The sequence below is a fragment of the Hyperolius riggenbachi genome, chromosome 10 (genome assembly GCF_040937935.1).
Source record: "Hyperolius riggenbachi isolate aHypRig1 chromosome 10, aHypRig1.pri, whole genome shotgun sequence".
In the NCBI taxonomy this organism is placed as follows: domain Eukaryota; kingdom Metazoa; phylum Chordata; class Amphibia; order Anura; family Hyperoliidae; genus Hyperolius; species Hyperolius riggenbachi.
The window spans coordinates 255,598,742-255,624,489 of record NC_090655.1 but is presented as its reverse complement, the minus strand read 5'-3'; the positions used below and the strand labels follow the sequence as shown (position 1 = coordinate 255,624,489).

The 25,748-nt window shown below is 45.7% G+C and overlaps 1 protein-coding gene and 1 pseudogene across 1 annotated transcript; one reads left to right on the top strand and one right to left on the bottom strand.

Moving 5' to 3' along the window:
* Positions 1–10,696, bottom strand: part of LOC137537112 (zinc finger protein 91-like) — an 87,649-nt pseudogene extending 76,953 nt beyond the window's left edge.
* On the top strand, positions 3,103–8,618 carry LOC137537111 (prophage side tail fiber protein homolog StfR-like). The gene is made up of 2 exons (XM_068259247.1): positions 3,103–3,120; positions 7,314–8,618. Exons 1-2 carry the CDS (start codon positions 3,103–3,105, stop codon positions 8,616–8,618), a joined length of 1,323 nt encoding a protein of 440 aa, XP_068115348.1.
* Positions 10,697–25,748: the final 15,052 nt, after the last annotated feature.

Genomic DNA, 25,748 nt, shown 5'->3' with positions numbered 1-25,748 from the left:
TCCTCCCCAGGCCCTGCTGGGCGGCTGCTGCGAACAGGGGTGGTGGTGGTGAGGGTGGAGGCCTCGGATGCAGAGCTGATGGCGGGCTGCTCATCCTCCGTCATCAGTTGCACCACAGTGGATGCATCCTTTTCCTCAATGGGACGTTTCCGACCCGGCTGGAGGAAAATAGGAGCAGGTGCTACACGCTGCTGCTGCATCTCTGCAGCGTGAGTGGCAGATGCTCCTGCTGGGCGCCCAAGGCGTCCACGGCCAGTGGCTATAGGAGGAATGTTAGCCACTGACGCAGCTGCTGCTGCTGCAGAACTGTGCATGGTGGCGCGGCTTGCCACAATGCTGCTCCCTCTCCTCCTGATTCCCTTGCTGCCCTTCCCCTTGCCCAAACCGCGCTGGCTGCCACTTCCAGACATCTTAGATGTTTTGGGCGTAAATACAAAAGTTTTTTAAAAGGGCGGGTGAGGTGACACTAATCACTAAGTGATTAGATCGCTAAGTTATTAGTACAGTACAAATACAAAATTCAATAATCGGTATTGGTAATCAGTAAGTGTGAACAGTGAACACAGTGAGTGTTTCCAATAGTACACTAACTAGAAAATACAATAATCAGTTGTAATCAGATTCAGTAGAAGGAAATAGATTGTGTGTACACTACAGACAGTGCACGCACACACACACACACGCAGGAGCTAGCCTATGAACAGTGACTGAGTGTCCCTAGTACAGTAAGTAGTAACAGTCAGTAAGTACAACTAGAAATTACAATAATCAGTAGTAATCAGAAGGAAATAGAGTGTGTACTGTGCACGCACACACACAGGAGCTATGAACAAACAGTGACAGTGAGTGTCCTAGTACAGTTACAGTATAACTACAAAATACAATCACTCAGTAGTAAAGGACAGCAGAAACACTGGTATAGATAAGATGAGAAATAAACTAACAGAGGACAGGAGAACAGCTGCCCACACAGGCAAGGCCCTGAGGCCTAAAGCTGTAAGCTTGCCTGCAGCAGCTGGCTGTCTATGTAACACATAAGCTACTAACTAAAATACAATGTCTATCTAACTAACAACAATATAGGTGTATATAGGAGGTGTATGTGAGCAAAAACGCTAGGTGATTGACCACAATAAAGCACTTGCTAAGCCAAAGCACAAAGGAGCAGATCTCTCTCTGTACAAAGTCAGGCAAGGACGGAAAAACCTAAAATGGCGGCCGCTATTTATAGGGTAGGGGGTGGCCAGGGTCCCCCTCTGTGATTGGCTGCCGTCAGAGGGCCTGGGAGCCCTCTGATTGGCCTTTAAGGACATCTGGGCTATGACGCTATTCGAGCTCGAATAGCGCTGTTTGCTCGAATAGCGCGAATAGTGAATGGGCTATTCGAGTTTACTCGAATAGCCCATTCGAATAGCTGCAGCTAATTGGAGCTCGAATACCGAGCTCGAATAGCTGAAAAAGAGCTCGAATATTCGAGCTCTGTTGAGCACCACTGCTTATGAGTATACCGGCAATCTATTATTATCATGATTATTAGGATGATGATGATTCACTACAAGCCATCCTCATCTACAGATCCATCCCAAATATAATAATGATCATAATAACCATATCTCTCCTGGGACTCATATTTTCTGTTTAGTCATTTCCAAGAAATACAGACATCACAAACACTGTAAGGTCACCGGCACATACACGTGTGGTAACTGCAGGGGGTTGCTGTTACCTGGGCACAGGCAGGTCAGCTGATTTGACAGAGTCTGTCCCATTTTGTGAACTGTAATACAAGTTTACGATAAAGAAAAGAAATACCGAGAGCCCAATATAGTGTAGTATGAAAAACAAGGGGTTGGAAATGAAAAGTATATAATGTATATACTCACAAACGTGGGTTACCTCCTAGGTAACCACTGTATAGGCAAGTGAGGAGATTAGACCTGTCCTCACTCAGGATTAAAAGTCGCTCTCTGTAGATAAAGGAAATAAGGGGCAACACCTCTCCACCAGGGGTGGATATTGATAATGTAAGAGTGAACAGAGGCGCCAGCAGGATAAAAAGGTACTAAAAGGCTTAAAATCCCTCAGGAGGTGGTGGTGGACTCGCCTTCCCGAAGCAGACAAGATACCGTCAGTTTTATGGCAACAGGTTTATTAATATACTCCAAAACAAACAGTGCAACGCGTTTCACGGGTACGTTCCCGCTTCCTCAGGCAATAAACAGATAGGAGTACACTGTAAAAACAGGCATATAGCGTGTCCTTAGACCAATGTATATGTGTGCTGATGATTTCTGGTGTATAGTTATGTTAACGTGAATAATGGGTAAACAATGCTGTTAGAGGTATATTGGGAGAGGGGGTGAGGGGCTGTGTGAGGATTGTTATAAGAGTAAAAATCGTAGTGAAAAAAAAAGGGGGGTGGGAGGAGAAGGAAAAAAAAAAAAAAAAGAGGGGGGGGGGGGGGGGAGGGTTAGGGAGAAAATAAGGGTGGCAAAACACAATGCAATCAGATGTAGTAAAATGCCGTAAAACAGACTCACCAGTATAGTCTCAAGGTCACAAATAGCGCCTCTGTACCGGTGAGTCTGAAGATCAAGGTTTATATACCTAAGAGTATATTCAGTCTAACACGTGCTAAAAAGTATAAACAATTTTTATTTTAATATATTCAAGGTTACTTCACTCAAAACTCAGCTCACACTTTATCCAATTCTCTGCTGCTGCCTAGCAACTTGAAGGAGAAAGCTGCCGCTGGCTGGAGGTTTTCAAATGCCGTCATTGCATCACTATATTCTATTGATTAGAATTGTAACAAGTATATCGGTCCTGGACAAGAGACGAGCCGTGGAGCGCGCATCGGCCGCCTGTATACAGAGATCCAAGAGACCTGAGTGGTGACGTCACCCAAAGTAACTGTGCGGATTGCAGCTGACTGAGCGGAAGTGTGGCGAGCGGACCTTGGTGCTTGACAGTAGGAAGTGACGTAGGCCGCACCCGGACGTCAGCAATGCATGGGATAATTGTTACAAGGGAGCCAGACTCTTTGGCGGTATCACCGCTAGGAAGGACGGGGAGATTGAGAGCTGCCTCTAACGTGGAAACATGCCGGACCTTGGGGCGGTAAATAAGACTGCCAGGAAGTTCTGGGGAGATTGATAACGGTGTTTTACACTGGGAACAGAGACTCTACGGTACCGTAAGTTAGAACTTTGAGTGTGTGAGGATTGCACCCTATGGACGCTGGCAGATATTACCTTATCTGCATATAATCTATAGTATATCCACTGATGTGAGAACTTTTTACAATTTTTATTATTGTGATTTTTTATCTTTCTTTTTTTTTTAATTTTTATGTGCACACCTAGAGAGAAGCATAGGGAGAAGGGCCCTTCTATTAGGTTGCGTGTATATGGAATTAATTGGATAAAGTGTGAGCTGAGTTTTATTGAGTGAAGTAACCTTGAATATATTAAAATAAAAATTGTTTATACTTTTTAGAGCGTGTTAGACTGAATATACTATTGCAATACACTTTTTTGGGTTTTTAAGGGATCCCTTGTCTTACAACGCTGCTTATTTAGATAGGAGCCCATCAGCGCCTGGTGACATAAGTATATATTATATACCTAAGAGTATATGGGTGGACCAATTGCATGGTTCAGAAGGGGTGAGGGCTGTGTGATGGGCAGGTAATGTGTTTCTATGGGTGGGGAGGAGGCAAGCTGGGGGGGGGGCGTGTTTGTGGGTCAATAGGAGCAGGGGACAGGTTATGTAATCTATGTTTGGCCAATAGCAAGAGGGGATGTGGTTGTATAACTTCGGGGAACAGAAAATAAAATGTGTGCAAAGTGTATCTATTCAGAGGCTGAATAGAGTACTGGTCAAGGGCTCTGCCTCCAGCACAGGAGACCAGGGTTCTAATCCTGGCCAGGGTCAGCACCTATTTAGTAAAGAGTTTAAGGCAAGACTCCCTAATATTGCTGGGTGCCCTCCTGAGCACGTCCCCAAGTGGTTATTTTTTAGACTGCTTGGGGAAAGAAAGTATAGATAAAAAATATAATTCGTTCTAACAGATGTAAAGTGCATATTGGTGCATCTTTGCGCCCTAAAAGACTGTAGGCATAAAAGACATAATTAATCGTTGACATACAAAGATATAATAAAAGTCTACATATAAAAAAATAAATATAATATAAATGGTATAATATAAGACATATGAAATTGTTATAAAAGTGTGTACAAGTATAAAAAGAAAATAGTACAAAAAAAAAATATATAAAAAAAAAAATGTAATACAAGTTTGGTTGTCTACCTATTATTGTGCTCCTGTTGGGGGGGGGGGGGGGGGGTTACTTCCTGTTTTCACAGCAGAACTTCCAGCATGTGCATGACATGTCACAGCACAAATGGGTGTGGTCATGGGATAAGGTGGGGACAAATGTACATAAACCAACCTGGACTGTGCCCCCTCTCCTTCAAACACTAAGGCCTTAGATACCATTCCAACATACTGTATGAGACATGACGATATAGATTCACAGCACACATTTCTTAATTTCCTAAATGAAACATAATTAGGCAGCACATTCCCCAAACATAATCGGGCAGCTTTTGACACCAGAAGCAGTGGTTCACCCTCCCATATACAGATTACTGGTGTCTAGTACGCCCCTCTATACAGTTCCCTGGTGCCCCCCACTCCCATATATAGTTCTTTTGTCTAGTACCCTGCCCTCCCCATTTCCCCCTGTACAGTTCCCTGCTGTCTAGTGGTACTTTGCAGAGACCGGTTCAGCGAGTGAGGCTTGATGAGTAACTTATCTCTCCGTTCCAGCATTTCTCTAATCAGCTGCACACTGAGTCAGCTGTAATGACTGCCCATTCAATGGCTTACTAGAAAAAAATTGTGCTATATCAATAAGTATAGGCCCTGCCTATGAAGAGGGAAAGTTATGGATCCCATAGAGTCTTCCCAGTACGCTCTCCGTGCCCTCGGCCCACCCCTGTCCTTCGTGGTCAAAGTTTGAGTATGTCTTCAAACCCCCTCAAAGGAGATCACAATTTAATCTCTGCCATATCTTTATTATAGTCTGTTTAGACTGCAACTTGGCATCTTATGCTGTTTGGCAGCATAGGCATATCACCCACTGGTCCTTGGCACCAACTGCATGTCTGTCACCCACTGCTTGTCAGCAACACCTACTACTGTCATCTGTCTTCTGCTGACTGCCGATCACTACCTGTTTAACACTAAAATCTACTACTCACTATCTACCTTCCACTGGAATCTACCAACCACAACTAGCTTGTCACTAGAGTCAACAGACTGCTACTATAATCAACAGATCACTACCAGCCTGCTACTAGAATCAAGAGATCACTGCCAGCCTACTACTAGAATCAAGAGATCACCACCAGCCCACCACTAGAATCAAGAGATCACTACCAGCCTACTACTAGAATCAACAGATCACTACCAGCCTACCAGTAGAATCAACTAATCACTACCAGCCTACCAGTAGAATCAACTAATCACTACCAGCCTACCACCAGCATAAGCAAATCACTACCAGCCTACCACTAGAATCAACAGATCACTACCAGCCTGCCACTAGACTTAACAGAACAGATCACTACCAGCAACCTGCCACTAGAATCAACAGATCACTACCAGCCTGCCACTAGAATCAACAGATCACTACCAGCCTGCCACTAGAATCAACAGATCACTACCAGCCTACCACTAGAACCAACAGATCACTGCCAGCCTGCCACTAGAATCAAGAGATCACTACCAGCCTACCACTAGAATCAACTGATCGCTAACAGCCTACCACCAGAATAAACAAATCACTACCAGCCTGCCACTAGAATCAACTAATCACTACCAGCCTACCACCAGCATAAGCAAATCACTACCAGCCTGCCATTAGAATCAAGAGATCACTACCAGCCTACCACTAGAATCAACAGATCACTACCAGCCTGCCACTAGACTTAACAGAACAGATCACTACCAGCAACCTGCCACTAGAATCAACAGATCACTACCAGCCTGCCACTAGAATCAACAGATCAATACCAGCCTGCCACTAGAATCAACAGATCACTACCAGCCTGCCACTAGAATCAACAGATCACTACCAGCCTACCACTAGAACCAACAGATCACTGCCAGCCTGCCACTAGAATCAAGAGATCACTACCAGCCTACCACTAGAATCAACAGATCACTACCAGCCTGCCACTAGACTTAACAGAACAGATCACTACCAGCAACCTGCCACTAGAATCAACAGATCACTACCAGCCTGCCACTAGAATCAACAGATCAATACCAGCCTGCCACTAGAATCAACAGATCACTACCAGCCTGCCACTAGAATCAACAGATCACTACCAGCCTACCACTAGAACCAACAGATCACTGCCAGCCTGCCACTAGAATCAAGAGATCACTACCAGCCTACCACTAGAATCAACTGATCGCTAACAGCCTACCACCAGAATAAACAAATCACTACCAGCCTGCCACTAGAATCAACTGATCACTACCAGCCTACCACTAGAATAAACAGATCACTATCAGCCTACCACTAGAACAAACAGATCACTATCAGCCTACCACTAGAATCAACTGATCACTACCAGCCTACCACCAGAATAAATAAATCACTACCAGCCTGCCACTAGAATCAAAAGATCACTACCAGCCTACCACTAGAATCAACAGATCACTATCAGCCTACTGCTGGAATCAACCGATCACTACCAGGCTGCCACTAGACTCAACAGAACAGATCACTACCAGCAACCTGCCACTAGAATCAACAGATCACTTCCAGCCCGCAACTAGAATCAACAGATCACTACCAGCCCACCACTAGAATCAACAGATCACTACCAGCCTACCACTAGAATAAAAAGATCACTGCCTGTCTGCCACTAGAATCAACCGATCACTACCAGCCTGCCACAATAATGAACTAATCACCAGGGTTTAGGAAAGGATTGCACAGCAAAGGATCAATACAGTATAAATGACAGGGGTTTACAGTTCCTAGCAAAGTCCACCCAATTCTCCAATTCCAAACCAAGTAATAAACTGTGCTCTAGATTCAGTTATCCCCCATCAAAGAGGTATAGTGGAACTACCCTTAAAAAACAATATAAAACTTCACATAGTGCTGAATACTGCTTATAACCAGGGCTGCCAACTGTCTATATTTGGATGAGCAGTCCGTAAAAAAAACACAAAAATTGAGCTGTCTGTATATTAACAGCAGCATAGTTCCTGACTGTTCCTTTTTCAGAGGGACAGTCCCTCTTTGGGAACCCTTTCTTCCTCCTGCCACCAAAACTGCACTACTGCCAGAGAGACCACAGAGACCACCACCGACCCGCCAGACAGAGCAAGAGTCCAAGCTGCCACCAAAGCTGCATTGCTGCCGGAGAAAGCACAGATACCACCCCTGACCCGCCAGGAACAGACAGAGACCAAGCTGACACCAAAGCTGCACTACTGCCGAAGAGACCACAGAGACCCCCACCCACCCCCCAGACCGAGCCAGAGACCAAGCTGCCACTTAAGCTGCACTGCTGCCGAAGAGACCACAGAGACCCCCACTGACCCATCAGACAGAGCCAGAGACCAAGTTGCCTTGGAACAGCCAGAGTCCAAGCTGCAACCAAAGCTGCACTACTGCCAGAGAGACAACAGACCCGCCAGGCAGAGCCAGAGACCAAGCTGCACTGCTGCCGGAGAGACCACAGAGACCACCACCGACCCGCCAGACAGAGCCAGAGACCAAGCTGCCACCAAAGCTGCTGCTAGAGAGACCGCAGAGACATCCTCCGGCCCGGCAGACGGAGCCAGAGACCAAGCTGCTACTGGACGGACCACAGAGACCACCACTGAGCTGCCAGACAGAGCCAGACACCAAGCTGCCACAAAAGCTGCATTGCTGCTGGAGAGAACACAGAGACGCCCCCCCCCCCCCAGACAGATCCAGAGACCAAGCTGCCACCAAAGCTGTGCTGCTGCTGGAGAGACCACAGACACCACCGACTCTCCAGACAGAGCCAGGGACCAAGCTGCCTCCAAAGCTGCATTGCTGCTGGAGAGAACAGAGACCCTCCCCCCCCCCCCCAGACAGATCCAGAGACCAAGGTGCCACCAAAGCTGCACTACTGCCGGAGAGACCACAGAGACCACCACCGACCCGCCAGGCAGAGCCAGAGACCAAGCTGCCACCAAAGCTGCTGCTAGAGAGACCGCAGAGACATCCTCCGGCCCGGCAGACGGAGCCAGAGACCAAGCTGCTACTGGACGGACCACAGAGACCACCACTGAGCTGCCAGACAGAGCCAGAGACCAAGCTGCCACAAAAGCTGCATTGCTGCCGGAGAAAGCACAGATACCACCCCTGACCCGCCAGGAACAGACAGACCAAGCTGACACCAAAGCTGCACTACTGCCGGAGAGACCACAGAGACCACCACCCACCCCCCAGACCGAGCCAGAGACCAAGCTGACACCAAAGCTGCACTACTGCCGAAGAGACCACAGAGACCACCACCCACCCCCCAGACCGAGCCAGAGACCAAGCTGCCACTAAAGCTGCACTGCTGCCGAAGAGACCACAGAGACTCCCACTGACCCGTCAGACAGAGCCAGAGACCAAGTTGCCTTGGAACAGCCAGAGTCCAAGCTGCAACCAAAGCTGCACTACTGCCAGAGAGACAACAGACCCGCCAGGCAGAGCCAGAGACCAAGCTGCACTGCTGCCGGAGAGACCACAGAGACCACCACCGACCCGCCAGACAGAGCCAGAGACCAAGCTGCCACCAAAGCTGCTGCTGGAGAGACCGCAGAGACATCCTCCGGCCCGGCAGACAGAGCCAGAGACCAAGCTGCTACCAGACGGCCCACAGAGACCACCACTGAGCTGCCAGACACCAAGCTGCCACAAAAGCTGCATTGCTGCTGGAGAGAACACAGAGACCTCCCCCCCCCCCCCTCAGACAGATCCAGAGACCATGGTGCCACCAAAGCTGTGCTGCTGCTGGAGAGACCACAGACACCACCGACTCTTCAGACAGAGCCAGGGACCAAGCTGCCTCCAAAGCTGAATTGCTACCAGAGAGACCACAGAGACCTCCACTGAGACCTCCTGCCTCATCTTCTTACAGTAAGTAAATGGCCAGTGCCACTATATAATAGGCACTGGGTGACCATGCGTCCTCTTTTCCCCGGACAGGTCCACTTTTTCTGACCTGTCCGGGGAGTCCGGCCGGTTTTTTGAAAAGTCCGGGTAAGGAGAACCATTTGGGAGCCGAATAGGAGCCGAGCAGATGCTTTCTAGAGTGCCGGAATTCCCATCACTAGACTGAGTCTCAGTCTAGTGATAGGAATTCCGGCTCTTTAAGCATCGGCTCTTCTGGCTCGGCTCCCAAAGAGCCGGCTCGTACTGGTCCACGGTAGGTCGGGAAAAACACGCTGCAAGCTGTGTGGTGCACACACATGCAGGCACCAGGATCATGTCACCGCTAGCAGTGCAGCCCTGCCGCAGACACACCTTGCTGAGTTTAGGCGGAGGAGAGATTTTCAGCCCATGACAAATGCTGCTGGCACAGATAATATGAGCACCAGGCTCCGGCAGACTTCAGGGAAGCAGCAGTTCAGAAGTCACATGACTGGAATGTCATGTGTACTTCACAGACCACTGGCTCTCAGCTTATCACATGAGAGCAGCGCGCAGATTTCAAATGAGAAGCCAGAGAGAGCTGGTGAGCAGGAGTTGCTGGGCTGCGAGGAAGCAGATGCTCGCTGTCTGTGAGGACAGAGGAGGGAAATAGCACTTGTGACAGCAGAGGAAGATAAGAAACTGCAGGGGAAAGTGTAGGGAGGCAACAGAAAGACAGGACAGCTTTCAAGTACAGATGGACTGCACATGTGTACAGCACAGACAGAGAGAGAAAGACAGAAAACTTAAACACTGAACAAGCTGGGAAATAATGTAAAATAATTACCATTAAGAGGAAAGATTAACTTGACAACAGCAAAGGCAGAGCAGGAAGAGAATATAGATATGGAGGAAAGATGGAAAACCTGTAAGGATCATGTGCTGCTGCAGCGTGCATTACGCTGGGTCAGAGTATAAAGACAAGAGAAGGCTGGAGAGATCTGTCTGATTAACAGTTTTGGTCCCTATGTAAACCAGAGACAGCAACAACTAAAGATTCAGTACTTAATGTACAAAGTAGAAGGACAGAACAGGCACTGCAGTAATGTTGGCCTTATAGCGTTGTTAGTTGCAAACATGCAGAGATAGCAAGCAGGGCAGTTTAGTATTAGATAATGCGTGCTCAAGCTCAAACAGAAAACAAGTAGCAATTGGACGTAAGGTTAGAAGAGAGTAAGCTGGCACATACATATTCCAATCACATAAAATAGCTTTATTTTATCCGGCTAGTTACATTAAAAAGCTGTACAGATCGATAGCATTGAATTTTCTTGCCTACCCTGGCTCTGATGGCTGTGGGGTGAGGTGGGGGGGCAGCAGTGCTGCCTAACGAACGTTTCGCTCCTTGAGCGTCTTCAGAGGCTTCTGCGCACGCCGGGGAACCGAATATCCTGTAAATTTAAAGAGAAGATTTCTCCCAGTAAGCGTAGCACGCAAATCTCGCCGCCTGCTCTACTTCCGGGTATTGCCACGCCCTCTGACGTCCGCAATCCGGAATATCGAGCGTTCCACGGTGGTTACTGCTTCATGCAGATCTATTCTGGTACATGCATGAATTTCAAGCAACCACTAGATGGAGCCAAAGGATTAAACATATAAAAAATGCCTTTTTCATGCAGACCCGGTTATTCAAGGTTCAGGGCAGGGGCGTAACTAGAAATCACTGGGCCCCCCTGCGAATATTTGGATGGGGCCCCCCCCATAGGTGCCAAATAATCGTAATGGGGCAGCGTTTCACTGTAAATTAATTGTAAAGTGGGCAGCATTTTACCAGACAATCGTAATGTGGGCCAGAAAATCGTAATGTGGGCAGAGTTCACCAGAAAATCGTAATGTGGGCCTTTACAAAATCACAATGTGGGCAGAGTTCACCAGAAAATCGTAATGTGGGCAGAGTTCACCAGAAAATCGTAATGTGGGCACCAGTCACCAGAAAATCGTAACGTGAGCAGCAGTCACCAGAAAATTGTAACGTGGACAGCATTCACCAGACAATCGTAATGTGGGCACCGTTCACCAGAATATCGTAATGTGGGACAGAAAATCGTAATGTGGGCAGCAGACACCTGAAAATCGTAATGTGGGCAGCAGTGACCAGAAAATCGCAATGTGGGCAGCAGTGACCAGAAAATCGTAATGTGGGCAGCAGACACCAGAAAATCGCAATGTGGGCAGCAGACACCAGAAAATCGCAATGTGGGCAGCAGACACCAGAAAATCGTAATGTGGGCAGCAGACACCTGAAAATCGTAATGTGGGCAGCAGACACCTGAAAATCGTAATGTGGGCAGCAGTGACCAGAAAATCCTAATGTGGGCAGCAGACACCAGAAAATCGTAATGTGGGCAGCAGACACCTGAAAATCGCAATGTGGGCAGCAGTGACCAGAAAATCGTAATGTGGGCAGCAGTCACCAGAAAATCGCAATGTGGGCAGCAGACACCTGAAAATCGTAATGTGGGCAGCAGTGACCAGAAAATCGTAATGTGGGCAGCAGTCACCAGAAAATCGTAATGTGGGCAGCAGTGACCAGAAAATCGCAATGTGGGCAGCAGTCACCAGAAAATCGTAATGTGAGCAGCAGTCACCAGAAAATCGCAATGTGGGCAGCAGTGACCAGAAAATCGCAATGTAGGCAGCAGACACCAGAAAATCACAATGTAGGCAGCAGACACCAGAAAATCACAATGTGGGCAGCAGACACCAGAAAATCGCAATGTGGGCAGCAGACACCAGAAAATCGTAATGTGGGCAGCAGTCACCAGAAAATCGTAATGTGGGCAGCAGACACCTGAAAATCACAATGTGGGCAGCAGACACCAGAAAATCACAATGTGGGCAGCAGACACCAGAAAATCGCAATGTGGGCAGCAGACACCAGAAAATCACAATGTGGGCAGCAGACACCAGAAAATCACAATGTGGGCAGCAGACACCTGAAAATCACAATGTAGGCAGCAGACACTAGAAAAAAAAATGCACCTGTTAAAAAAAAAAACAATTCACTTACCTGGCAGAAGTCTTCTCCTTTCCCGGCATCTGGCTCGCAGCTCCCCGAGTCCTCCTGCAGCACATCTCCCGCGCTGACGGGCAGAGTGCAGGGCTACGGCAAGATGGCTGCCGAAGCCTGGCTGTACTAGAGACACAAATAGTCTCCAGTGTAGGGCTTCTTCGGCGGCCATCTTGCCGTAGCCCTGCTCTGCCTGCCGGAGACTATGCAGGCTGCTGGAGCGGGGCAGCGGGGAATGAACTGGCGCAGCGTCTATTAGACGCTGTGGCCAGTTGAGCACCTTTCTGGGGGGTCCAGAGCAGCACTCCCCCCACGCACAGTGAGCGGGCCCCAGAGCAGCCCCGGGCCCCCCTGCGGCTGAGGGGGTCGCAGGTACGCCGGTGGTTCAGGGACTAGCTAAAAAAATTAAAAATCCATTTCCACTTACCTGGGGCTTCCTCCAGCCCCATCGGACGTCCTCCGGGCTGTACTGCGCAGGCTCAGTAGTTCTGAGCCTGCGCAGTACAACCCGGAGGACGTCCGATGACGTCAGCGCGCCGGCGTGGAACGCACCATGGAGCGCAGAAGAGGCCCGACCTGGCCGCCGGCCTGGCCAGGTCGGGTCGGCCACCGGAGACCACCGGGAGCCTGCGGAACGGCGCCGAGGGCACCTCCTGCCTGCCACGGGCTGGAGGAAGCCCCAGGTAAGTGGAAATGGATTTTTATTTTTTTAGCTAGTCCCTGAACCTTCCCTTTAATGTTTCAACCGAGCCTGCAATTAGAAAGGCTCTGCGAAGTATAAATACACGAGATTAAAAGAAGGGGAAGGGAGAAAGAGGGAGGGATTAAATACCTATCCAAGTCCCCTAGCACACTACTATAATGGTAATTCACTGCTTAATTTAGCATTTCCTGCATTGATTAATCCTCATTTAAATTCTACCTATAAGTAGCTGTGTACTTCCCTGTGTTGAAACTCGGGCTTCCACATCAAAACCACACAGGGGATTTCTTTACTATTTTTATTTAAATCAAAATTCATATTCTCTAACCCCAAATTGTGTAGATTGGAGAAGGAAGCCTTATCAGTACAAGGAACCCATAAGTGATTAAAAAACAAAAAAATGATTCTAGTCTCATGGATTAACAGTTCCGTAGATTCAGCATCATTAAGGATCCAGAAAACAGGCCATATCAATATAGTCATTCAGACCAAGCGGTCCCATTGCATCAACTTCTATTATCCACCGTGATTCTCTACGTAATAATAAACGTTCTCTATCTCCTCCTCTCTGTGGTGTGACCACTTGCTCAAGTCCTGCAAATCTCAAAACTCCTGGGTTACCTTGATGTTTCATGTTGACATGCTCAATCAGGCGTGGGCATCCTTGTCCGGATGTAATAGACCCCACATGTTCCTGAATTCTTTTTTTCAATTTCCTAGTGGTCATTCCTATGTAGAAACGGAGGCATAGGCACCATATAGCGTATACCACATGTGTGGTTTGGCAAGTTATCAAAGTTCTGGGTTTATTTTCTATGGGGCCTACTTTTGTGCTTTTTCCTTGTTCCATTAATGGGCATACTGAACAACGTCTGCATTTGAAATTTCCCTTTGGTTTCCACTGATCTAACCAGCTTTCTTTTTTTAGGGGTTTATACTCGCTCCTTGTGATTTTATCTCCTATCGTGTGGGCCCTTTTAAACGTAATTAATGGTGGGTATTTGTATATCTCTCCCAAAATGGGATCCCTTTTGATTATTTTCCAATTTTTCATTATACAATTCCTAATTTCTTTATGCATAGGAGTATAATCAAAGGAAAAAGTGACTCTTTCTTTTTTGGCCTCATCTGATTCTTGCTTTCTGCTTTTTCTCTGTAGTAAAGCGTTCCTATTAGTTTGGTTTGCCTTTATTAAAGCCTTCGCCAGTTCCTCTTCCTTGTAGCCTCGCTCTATCAGGTTGGCTTTTAGCTCTTGAGCCTGTTCTAAAAAATCTTCCTGATTCGTATTATTTCGTTTGAGTCTCAGAAACTGGCTATAGGGTATTGATCTGAATGTATGCTCAGGATGATAGCTCTGTCTATGGAGAAGAGAGTTTCCTGCAACAGGTTTTTTGTATCCCTTGCATATTAATTTATCTCCTTGGATATTTAGGTCAAGGTCCAGGAAAGTTACCCGGTGGGTGCTGTATTCATGAGTAAATTGCATATTGTTTTTATTGTTAAAATTCAAATATTCAAAGAATACTTTAAATGCACTCTCAGTCCCACTCCAGACCACCAGGATATCATCCACAAATCTGGACCACCTTCTGAGGCAATCGCCGTGGGGTACACCGGGACCGCGCACATATTTCTCCTCCCACCAAGCCAAAAATAAATTGGCATATGTGCACGACACCGACGTCCCCATGGCTGTACCTGATATCTGCCAATACCATTGGCCATCATAAATGAAGGCGTTATGGGTTAAAACGAAAGAAAGACACTCACAGATATAGTCGATGAATCTGGGGTTTTCATTTGTCTTTTCAAGAAAATATTTCACAGCTGCTACTCCATCTGTATGGGGGATTCTACTGTAGAGATTAACCACATCGATTGTGGCTATCGCATCCCCTTCAAACCAGGGAACGCCTTCTACGCTTTTCAGCACATCTAGCGTATTTTGTAGGTAAGAAGGTACAAATGCGAGCAAGGGCCTCAGAAGGTGGTCCAGATACTTAGATAGTCTCTCGGTAAGGGACCCTATACCGGAGACTATTGGCCGTCCCGGTGGCCTGACGCGGGACTTGTGGATTTTTGGAAGATGATGCCAGATGGGTCTAATTGGAAAGTCTGGCAAAAGATCTTCTGCCATTTTCTGTTTAAAAAATCCTATTTTTACTCCTTTCCTAAGTAGTGACTGCATAGATCTCTTATATTTCATAGTTGGATCTCCCTTCAAAGGTTTATATACTTCATCATCTTTAAGTTGGCGTAGGGACTCCTCGTTATAATACTGTGCAGTCATAACCACTAGGGCCCCCCCTTTATCTGCCCTCTTTACCATCAAATCTGGTCTTTTCTTCAACCATTTTAAAGCTCTCTCTTCTTTCATATCCAGATTAGGTTTTTCTTTCTTATATTGCAAAGTTTTTATATCGTTCTCTACTTGTATCTGGAATATATCTATGGTTGATCCTTGAGTTATTGAGAATGGTTTTATTGATTTGCACGGTCTAAATTGTAACTTTTCGTCTTTTTGTGTGCATTCCCCACTATCTCTTATTTCTGGATTGCTCTCCCGCCAGAGATCTTCTAGATTTCTTAAATTCTCCAGGTCTTTTCTTTCCGGTATAAATCCTAGTGTACTAATCCTTGTCACTTCCTCCATTTGTTTCTGATACAACTCCCTCTTACCAAAGATTTGCTTAATATTCATCCTCCTGGCCCCTTTATAGAGATCTACCTTAAAGTTTTCTGGATCCTTAATGATGCTGAATCTACGGAACTGTTAATCCATGAGACTAGAATCATTTTTTTGTTTTTTTAATCACTTATGGGTTCCTTGTACTGATCAGGCTTCCTTCTCCAATCTACACAATTTGGGGTTAGAGAATTGAATATGAATTTTGATTTAAATAAAAGTAGTAAAGAAATCCCCTGTGTGGTTTTGATGTGGAAGCCCGAGTTTCAACACAGGGAAGTACACAGCTACTTATAGGTAGAATTTAAATGAGGATTAATCAATGCAGGAAATGCTAAATTAAGCAGTGAATTACCATTATAGTAGTGTGCTAGGGGACTTGGATAGGTATTTAATCCCTCCCTCTTTCTCTCTTCCCCTTCTTTTAATCTCGTGTATTTATACTTCGCAGAGCCTTTCTAATTGCAGGCTCGGTTGAAACATTAAGCTTGAATAACCGGGTCTGCATGAAAAAGGCATTTTTTATATTTTTAATCCTTTGGCTCCATCTAGTGGTTGCTTGAAATTCATGCATGTACCAGTATAGATCTGCATGAAGCAGTAACCACCGTGGAACGCTCGATATTCCGGATTGCGGACGTCAGAGGGCGTGGCAATACCCGGAAGTAGAGCAGGCGGCGAGATTTGCGCACTACGCTTACTGGGTAGAGATGGGAAGTTCGGATCTTTTCAATGATCCGGATGATTCGAATCGGATCATTGAAAAGATCCGGATCTTTGATCCGAATCTCGGATCATTTTGCAAGGGAAGCATTCGGGGGTGAAATGACTAGCAGGACAGGAGAAGGGGGTGGACACACAGAGAAGGGGAGAAGATGGACAGAGACGGGCAGGGAGTGGACAGAGAAGGGAGGAGGGACGAGCAGAGAGCATAAATGTTTGCTTGCACACAATACCCACATGCTGCAATCATTATGCTTTACATATATTTCACCTATATGTTCATCTGTATACTTGGAATGCAAACGTCGCACAGTGAAAGAAAGCATTCCCCAAAGCATTCCCGGAAGTGAAGTGCAGCTGTTTAGAGCAGTGCAGGAAGATCGTATTGCCCTGCAATCACAGTGCACTGTCATTCTAGCCCAGCACGTCTACAAAGTTACTAAGCTGTGCTTCCGAGCCAAAAGTTTCCTATTTGTTCACTATGCAGCTCAACTAGGAACAGACAGCCTAAAATGCGCAGCACATTACAGCCAGTATGTGTGCTCTACACATATCTGGCAGTGGCACCCATGTCCCATCTACCTGTCCCTGCAAGGCTGGCTGGCTGGCTCCCCTGGCCTGGAGCTGAGCGATCCATCTCTGCTCTGCTTCCAGGACCCCGCTGCCCGCTGAGAGGGGGCGTGTCGCCCCTGGCCCCGCCCCCTTTGCAATCCAAATCACTCATTTTGATGATTCGGATGATTCGACTCACAAAAGAGATTCGGATCAAAGATCCGAATCGTTCATGATCCGGACAACACTATTACTGGGAGTAATCTTCCCTTTAAATTTACCGGATATTCGGTGCCCCGGCGTGCGCAGAAGCCTCTGAAGACGCTCAAGGAGCGAAACGTTCGTTAGGCAGCACCGCTGCCCCCCCACCTCACCCCACAGCCATCAGAGCCAGGGTAGGCAAGAAAATTCAATGCTATCGATCTGTACAGCTTTTTAATGTAACTAGCCGGATAAAATAAAGCTATTTTATGTGATTGGAATATGCATGTGCCAGCTTACTCTCTTCTAACCTTAGATTCAGTACTTACCCGGGGCTTCCTCCCACCCCATAAGCGTGTGTGAGTCCCTCGCCATCCTCCCGCGGTCTGTCGTTCAGCCCCGGTAACTGGCTCAGTCGCATTAAGTCTGGGTCTTCCGCACATGCACAACTGAACCAGTTAATGGGGCTGGTTGTGGTTTGGCAGACCATGGGAGGATGGCGAGGTACTCACACATGCTTATGGGGCTGGTGGAAGTCCTGGGTAATTATTGAATCCTTAGTTGTTGCAGTCTCTGGTATACTTTAACTTCAGTGAGGATATAACTGATATTTACATTTTTCTGTGTGTACTCTCATTTTTTTTGAACAGGATGTCTTCTTCAGCACTTTATAGAGTCATGTCACTGACTGTCCTCAGAGGAGCTCACAATCTAATCCTACCATAGCCTAATGTCCTGCCATATTATTATTATGTATTTATATAGCACTGACATCTTCTGCAGCACATTACAGAGTACATAGTCATGTCACTGACTGTCCTCAGAGGAGCTCACACTCTATGCCTACCATAGCCATAGCCTAATGTCCTGCCATATTATTATTATGTATTTATATAGCACTGACATCTTCTGCAGCACATTACAGAGTACATAGTCATGTCACTGACTGTCCTCAGAGGAGCTCACACTCTAATCCTACCATAGCCATAGCCTAATGTCCTACCATATTATTATTATTATGTATTTATATAGCACTGACATCTTCTGCAGCACATTACAGAGTACATAGTCATGTCACTGACTGTCCTCAGAGGAGCTCACACTCTATTCCTACCATAGCCATAACCTAATGTCCTGCCATATTATTATTATGTATTTATATAGCACTGTCATCTTCTTCAGCACATTACAGAGTACATAGTCATGTCACTGACTGTCCTCAGAGGAGCTCACACTCTATTCCTACCATAGCCATAACCTAATGTCCTACCATATTATCATTATGTATTTATATAGCACTGACATCTTCTGCAGCACTGTACAGAGTACATAGTCATGTCACTGACCTCAGAGGAGCACTCAATCTAATCCTACCATAATCAGTCTAATGTTCTTCCATATTATTATTATGTATTTATATAGCACTGACATCTTCTGCAGCACTTTAGAGTACATAGTCATGTCACTAACTGTCCTCAGAGGAGCTCACAATCTAATCCTTCCAAAGTCATAGTCTACCATATTATTATTATGTATTTATTATAGAGCATTGACATCTTCTGCAGCACAGAGTACAGAGGACTGTATAGGGCAGTGTGAGGGACCACTATACCACTAGGTAATGCTGTTATGGGGACCACTAGAGTAGGGTATTTGAGTTCCAAATCATGGGGCGCGTGGGCCCCAGGCTGAAATTTCTCTGGTGGGCCCCCAGTGTCCCAGTCCGACCCTGCCCAAAGCTTCTGTGTCGCCCGGCAACAACACTCGCATCTCCCTATTGATTGTCCCAGAGCCCTGCGTGCGTGCCGCTGGGGCTGATGGGAGAGGAGAGGATGTATGTGTGTAGCTGGAGCTGCCATGCGGTGAAGGACACACACCGAGCAGACATGAGTGGGAGCAACTTTGCTGAGGGCGGCAGGAAGAGCATTTTGTGGGGAAATGTGCTACCAATCTCATTGCATTTGTGGGGAAATCTACTGCCAATCTCATTGCATTTGTGGGGAAATCTGCTGCTAATCTCATTGCATTTGTGGGGAAATCTGCTGCCAATCTCATTGCATTTGTGGGGAAATCTGCGGCCAATCTCATAGCATTTGTGGGGAAATCTGCGGCCAATCTCATTGCATTTGCGTGGAAATCTGCTTCCAATCGCCAATCTCATTGCATTTGTGGTAAAATCTGCTGCCAATAAGATTGCATTTGTGTGGAAATATGCTGTCAATCTGATTGCATTTGTGGGGAAATCTGCTGCCAATAAGATTGCATTTGTGGGGAAATGTGCTGCCAATCTCATAGCATTTGTGGGGAAATGTGCTGCCAATCTCATAGCATTTGTGGGGAAATCTGCTGCCAATCGCATAGCATTTGTGGGGAAATATGCCAATCTCATTGCATTTGTGGGGAAATCTGCTGCCAATCTCATTGCATTTGTAGGGAAATCTGCTGCCAATCTGATTCCATTTGTGGGGAAATCTGCTGCCAATCTCATTGCATTTGTGGGGAAATCTGCTGCCAATCTCATTGCATTTGTAGAGAAATCTGCTGCCAATCTGATTCCATTTGTGGGGAAATATGCTGCCAATCTCATTGTATTTTATTGGGAAATCTTCTGCGAATCTGATTGCATTTTGTGGTCGGCCGGCCCTCCACCATGTGGTCTGGGAAAAAAAACGGTCCTCCATGCCCGCAAATTTGTACAGCACACTTCTAAGGTCTTGTATATTGGGCCCCACCCATGACCACGCCCACATGCTGTTGTGATTGTCCTCTTTTTTGGAAATCAAAATATGGTCACCCTATAATAGGGCCAGCCAAGGCATTACCTAGTTCTCTACAAAGGGGGCATTATCAGATTGAGATCAGATTCTCTACTAAAGGGGCACTATAGAGAGGCACTATGAGGTAGTGAATGCTAATATGGATATTGGGAATGCTGTAGATGTGATATACTTGGACTTTGCAAAGGCCTTCGACACTGTTCCCCACAAAAGTCTGGTGCAAAAGTTGAGGATGCAAGGACTGGGGAAGAGTCTGTGTGCTTGGATAGGGAACTGGCTAATGGACAGAAAACAAAGAGTTGTGGTCAATGGATCGTACTCAAAATGGGAGACTGTTAGCAGTGGGGTCCCACAGGGGTCTGTTCTGGGTCCAGTGCTCTTCAATTTATTTATTAATGACCTAGTAGATGCAGTAGTGAGCAATGTTGCTATTTTTGCAGATGATACAAAATTGTGCAGTATCATCAACTCTCAAGAAGATAGTGTCATATTGCAACAGGATCTGGATAGGATGGCTATATGGGCACATACATGGCAGATGAAATTCAATGTTGACAAATGTAAAGTCATGCATTTTGGACGTACTAATGGTCTAGCACCATACAAAATAAATGGGATACAGTTGGGGACATCAAACTTGGAGAAGGACTTAGGAGTACTCATTGACAACAAGTTAAATAATCGTACTCAATGCCAAGCAGCTGCAGCTAAAGCTAACAAAATTTTGGGATGCATTAAAAGGGAAATAAAAACTCGAGATGCTAGCATAATATTGCCCCTGTTTAACTCTCTAGTAAGGCCACATCTGGAATATGGAATTCAGTTCTGGGCACCACATTACAAAAAAGATATTGCAGTTTTAGAGCAGGTGCAGAGACGAGCAACAAAATTGATACGTGGGATGGAAGGTCTCACTTATCAAGAAAGGTTAGATAAACTGGGTTTATTTAGTCTAGAGAAAAGACGCCTTAGAGGGGATCTAATTAACATGTATAAATACATCAGAGGGCAATATAATAGCTTGGCGGATGAGCTGTTTGTCCCTAGGCCTTCTCAAAGGACTAGAGGACATGATCTGCGCATGGAGGAAAAACGTTTTAGCCATTTATTTAGGAAAGGGTTCTTTACAGTAAGAGTGATTAAGATGTGGAATGCATTGCCACAGGAAATCGTTATGGCAAACTCTATACCTGCATTTAAAGGGGGCTTAGATGCTTTCCTTGCGTTGAAAGACATCCATGGCTACAATTACTAGGTAATGCCTAATGATGTTGATCCAGGGATTTTATCTGATTGCCATCTGGAGTCGGGAAGGAATTTTTCCCTTTAGGGGCAAATTGGACCATGCCTTGTAAGGGTTTTTTCGCCTTCCTCTGGATCAACAGGGATATGTGAGGGAGCAGGCTGGTGTTGTACTTTATACTGGTTGAACTCGATGGACGTATGTCTTTTTTCAACCAAAATAACTATGTAACTGTGTACTGATGGGGTATTACTACGAAGGGGGCTCTATACTGAGGTGGTCTTGCCCTTACCTCCCATCTTTTTGAGATAAGAAAGAGGAACACTTAAGCCACGCCCCTGCCACACCCCTAATCATTCCCCCAGCAAGTCATTCCCCCAAGTCACATAACAAAGATTTCATAAGAAAATATGTTGTTTTATAATTCAAATTCCACTGGTCCTTAATAAAAATATCAATTTAAAGCATTTTCAGATTGAGATTCTGTACTAAAGGGGCACTATTGAGAGGGAGTATGAACTGAGGGGATATCATTACTAAGGGGGTTCTATACCAGTGTTACCAAATGTCCATCTTTTGACGGACAGTCTGGCCAGAGTACTGTGAAATATAGCTGGCCGTAACGTCCATCCCTTTCATTCAGTCATCCGTCTAAAAAGAACTAAATTCTGTGATGTCTTCTGCGCAATGTGCGCACAGTGGTTACAGATCTTGGGCAGCCATGCCAGAGACATCAGGTTGTCTCCTCCCTTGCTCTATTCGTACCAGTGCCTCTCTCTAGCCATTTCTCTCTCTATGAACATTTGCGAAGGGTTACTGACTTTGCCATTTTTCTGGCCACACCCACCTTTAACAACTCCCAAAGAACGTATGAAATGTCCTATCTTGAGGCAATGTGCCTGGCTTCATGTATTTTTAATGTAACTGACCCTTGTAGCCAGGGTTTAATCCAGTCAGTGCACTCACCCCTTTCCCTGTCGTGTAAACATTGCCAGCATGCACACAGCTTATGCTGCTATATTTACATTAGCAGTGCCAACCTATTAGCATTTTTGGACTGAAATACCGTAAGAGACACTAGGGTTGGGGTCTTGGCATGCTACTACATACACTCATTGGTGCTCCTCCAATCATTGTTTGTGGTCTATTGAGTGTCTCAGGAGTGTGAGCACGATGTCTACCTCGGGAAGATGCTATGGTATTAGATGTCTTTTGTTACAGCGACCAGCAAGCCAATGAGACATCCTCAAACAAATCAGATTATAATTATTATTATTCCTCAGAGATGTAAAGCTGCCATATGGATGTGGCTCCATAATAACAGGAAGTGTCAATTTATTGCACCAGACTCATAGCTCCCAGCTGTCCCTCTTTTGAAAGTAACAGTCCCCCTTTGGAAACCCAATCCCTCTTTCTAACTCATGTAAATATATGTATTTTTCTACTAAAAATGGATTTGACTTTAACTTTTATTCCCACCCTTTACATTGTTATATTTCTTACTTTCAAATGTTAATGTGAAGGGAATGAACTAGGATAGAAAGGACCAGTGTGGTTTGAATTACCAAACAACATATTGTTCTTATAAAATCTTTATGGTATGTGTGACTAAGGGTGTGTCAGCGGCGTGATCAGGGGAGCATCAGGGGTGGGGCTTAAGTGTCCCTTTTTCTTACCTCAACAAGTTTTGAGGCATGCCAGACAGAGAAAGAGGCAGAATTACTGGAGAAATTGTCTGGACTGGGATGTCCACTTAAAGAGAACCTGAACTGAAAATAAAAAGTCAAAATAAAAATACACAGGTCATACTTAACTCCCATGTAGTCTGCTCATCAATCTATTTCTCCTGTCTTGCGTCCTATTTGTCCACTGTGATCAATGGAATTCTCTGTCCTCCATTTTGAAAATGGCCTTTACCCCATAACAGCTTCCTGGTCAGCACACTGTTAAACTGTAATATCACCCGCTTGAGCCATAGGGAAACATGGAAATTACCTTGCATATTAAGTTGTAACTGACAGCTGCTGATATATAACTGACAGCAACTGGTATATTTTAGTTCTAACAAAATCTTCTCAGAACTGGAAGGGATCACTGTAAGAAGAAAATAGTGAGCTTCTGAGAGGAACTGATGGTGAGGTTAGTATGTAATGTTCATTTGCAGCTACATCATGTGTTTATTTTACATAATTTTACTCAGTTCAGGTTCCCTTTAAAGGACAACTGTTGTGAGAGGTATACGGAGGCTGCCATATTTATTTCTTTTTAAGCAATACTAGTTGCCTGGCTACCCTGCTGATGATCTACCTCTAATGCTTTTAGCCATAGACCCTGGACAAGCATGCAGCAGATCAGGTGTTTCTGACATGATTGTCAGATCTGACATATTAGCTGCATGCTTGTTTCTGGTGTTATTCAGGCACTACTGCAGCCAAATAGACCAGCAGGGCTGCCAGGCAACTAGTATTGCATAAGAGGAAATAGATATGGCAGCCTCCATATACCTCTCACTACGGTTGTCCTTTAATCCCTTCATATCTCTCCTGGGACTCTCAGTCTCTTGTGGCCGTGCTCCTCCCCCCAGCAGCTGACAGACTGGTAGCTGGGAAATGGTCCACCATTACTGAGCATATGGGAAGTATCCTGGAAATCAGGTGACTGGACGGGATCACAGCTTGTATGTAGAATACAATGGACACTATTGGACAGATTTGATATCCTTGGTGAAGACACGACCATTCAGGTGCCAAGCTTCATGCAGGCATCAGAAATTAGTAATGGGAAAGAAGTAAAGGAAGAAACAGATTGTGGTAAGCATGTCTGCTGCTCCATGATGTAGGTAATGTCACATTTATTTGAAGTTGCCATAAAGCATGTCTGTAGTTACACATGTAGGCACAATTACCTGCCCCCCCTCTCCCCCCCATAGAGCATCAAACTGAAGTGGTCTTCCTCCCTAGGGTGTCTGGACACAGTGATGAGGCCAGTGCAGCGCAGTGCTCCTCCAATCCACACTGGCAGCTGTAACCCATAGGAAAGTTATCTGATATCTACATATGGAAGCTTAGGGGAGACAGAGGGGTGAAGTTCCTGATTGCAGGGGGAGTGGCGATAGCAGGAGATTGTAATATTGGAAGCAGGGCTGGGCAAGGTAGATCATCACCCAGGGTGAAGTGGTAGAGAGGGAGAGAGATGGGCTAGGGTTAGAGCGCAGAGCAGAAGGGTGAAGTATCTTACCTCTCCAGGGTCCACAGAGGACACGTGCGACCCGTCCTCATCCTTCCAGGTTCTAGGTTCCATCTCTATGGTGCCAGTGCGGTCTGTGATATGATGGCAGATGCACCATAGGAACTGCAGAAAAATGAGGAGAAAAACCACCTGGACACCGGGAGCCTGTTCTGGTGTATTATTGTAAGTCAGTTGGCGAGGGTAAGAGTAGATATACTCACAAGTATTGGTTGCTCAATGAGGCAATGACTCATCTGTGCGTGTGAGGAAGTCCCGTCCCCACTCGGTCATTAGAGTAATGGTCGCTGCTCCTTAAAAAGGCTTCAATTCACAAAAGGTGAAGTAGAAAAACCCCACTGTGTGGGGTGAATATCAGGCTACTAGGAAGATAGGAGGCGCCCTTGGAGATGGCGGATGCGTATATATATATATATTCATCAGAAGTTGATCAAAAAATATCTTGCCTACCTTACACAAGGAGACATCGGTTTAATAAAAGAATATAGGTATTTATTAATGATCAGCACTTCAGACAACACGTTTTGCAGCTTAAACCGTTTCCTCAGGGCAAATAGGGTGCTCAAAAAAAGATAGTAGTGTCCTGGGTGTCAATTAAACTACTATCTCCTTGTGTAAGGTAGGCAAGATATTTTTCAAACAATTTCTGACTAAATATATATATATATATATATATATATATATACACACACACACGTATTCCACCATCTCCAAGGGTGCCTCTTATCTTCCTAGTACCCAGATGCACCATAGAGACGGGACACTGAGTTGTAGGGATGAACGCACACCATTTTGTAAGAAGGGAGACTGTACCCACTTGTGCCCAGCAGGGGGCCTCTGCAGAGAGGGTTAAATAATCTGGATGTCCAGGGGCACAGCATGGGACAGGAAGTGTCGGGAGGTTGGAGCACAGCATGGGACAGGAAGTGTCGGGAGGTTGGAGCACAGCATGGGACAGGAACGGGACAGGAAGTATTGGTAGGATGCGCCCTTTTTCAAAGTCATGACATCATTAGATTTGTATATCTAGTAATCTTTTTCTCATTATATTGTGTTTAGATATCTTGTATAATCATTGAATGATGAACTATATTGAGGTGTTGCCTCACCCCCCCCCTCCCCCATCCCCATGTATTCTCTTGCTAGGTAGAATGTTTGTAGCCGCGCAGGGACAGACTTAACTTTGCACAGTCTATGTACAGGTTTGTTTATGCATCAGCGAATTATATTGTATTATAAAACCTGAGACACTGTGGTACCCAGAAATCCTGGCAAAACATGTAAGGATCCCCAGATAATGTATCAACATGTATATAAATGAATTTTTTTTTTATTAGTGTGAGAAATGAAAAAAAATGGATG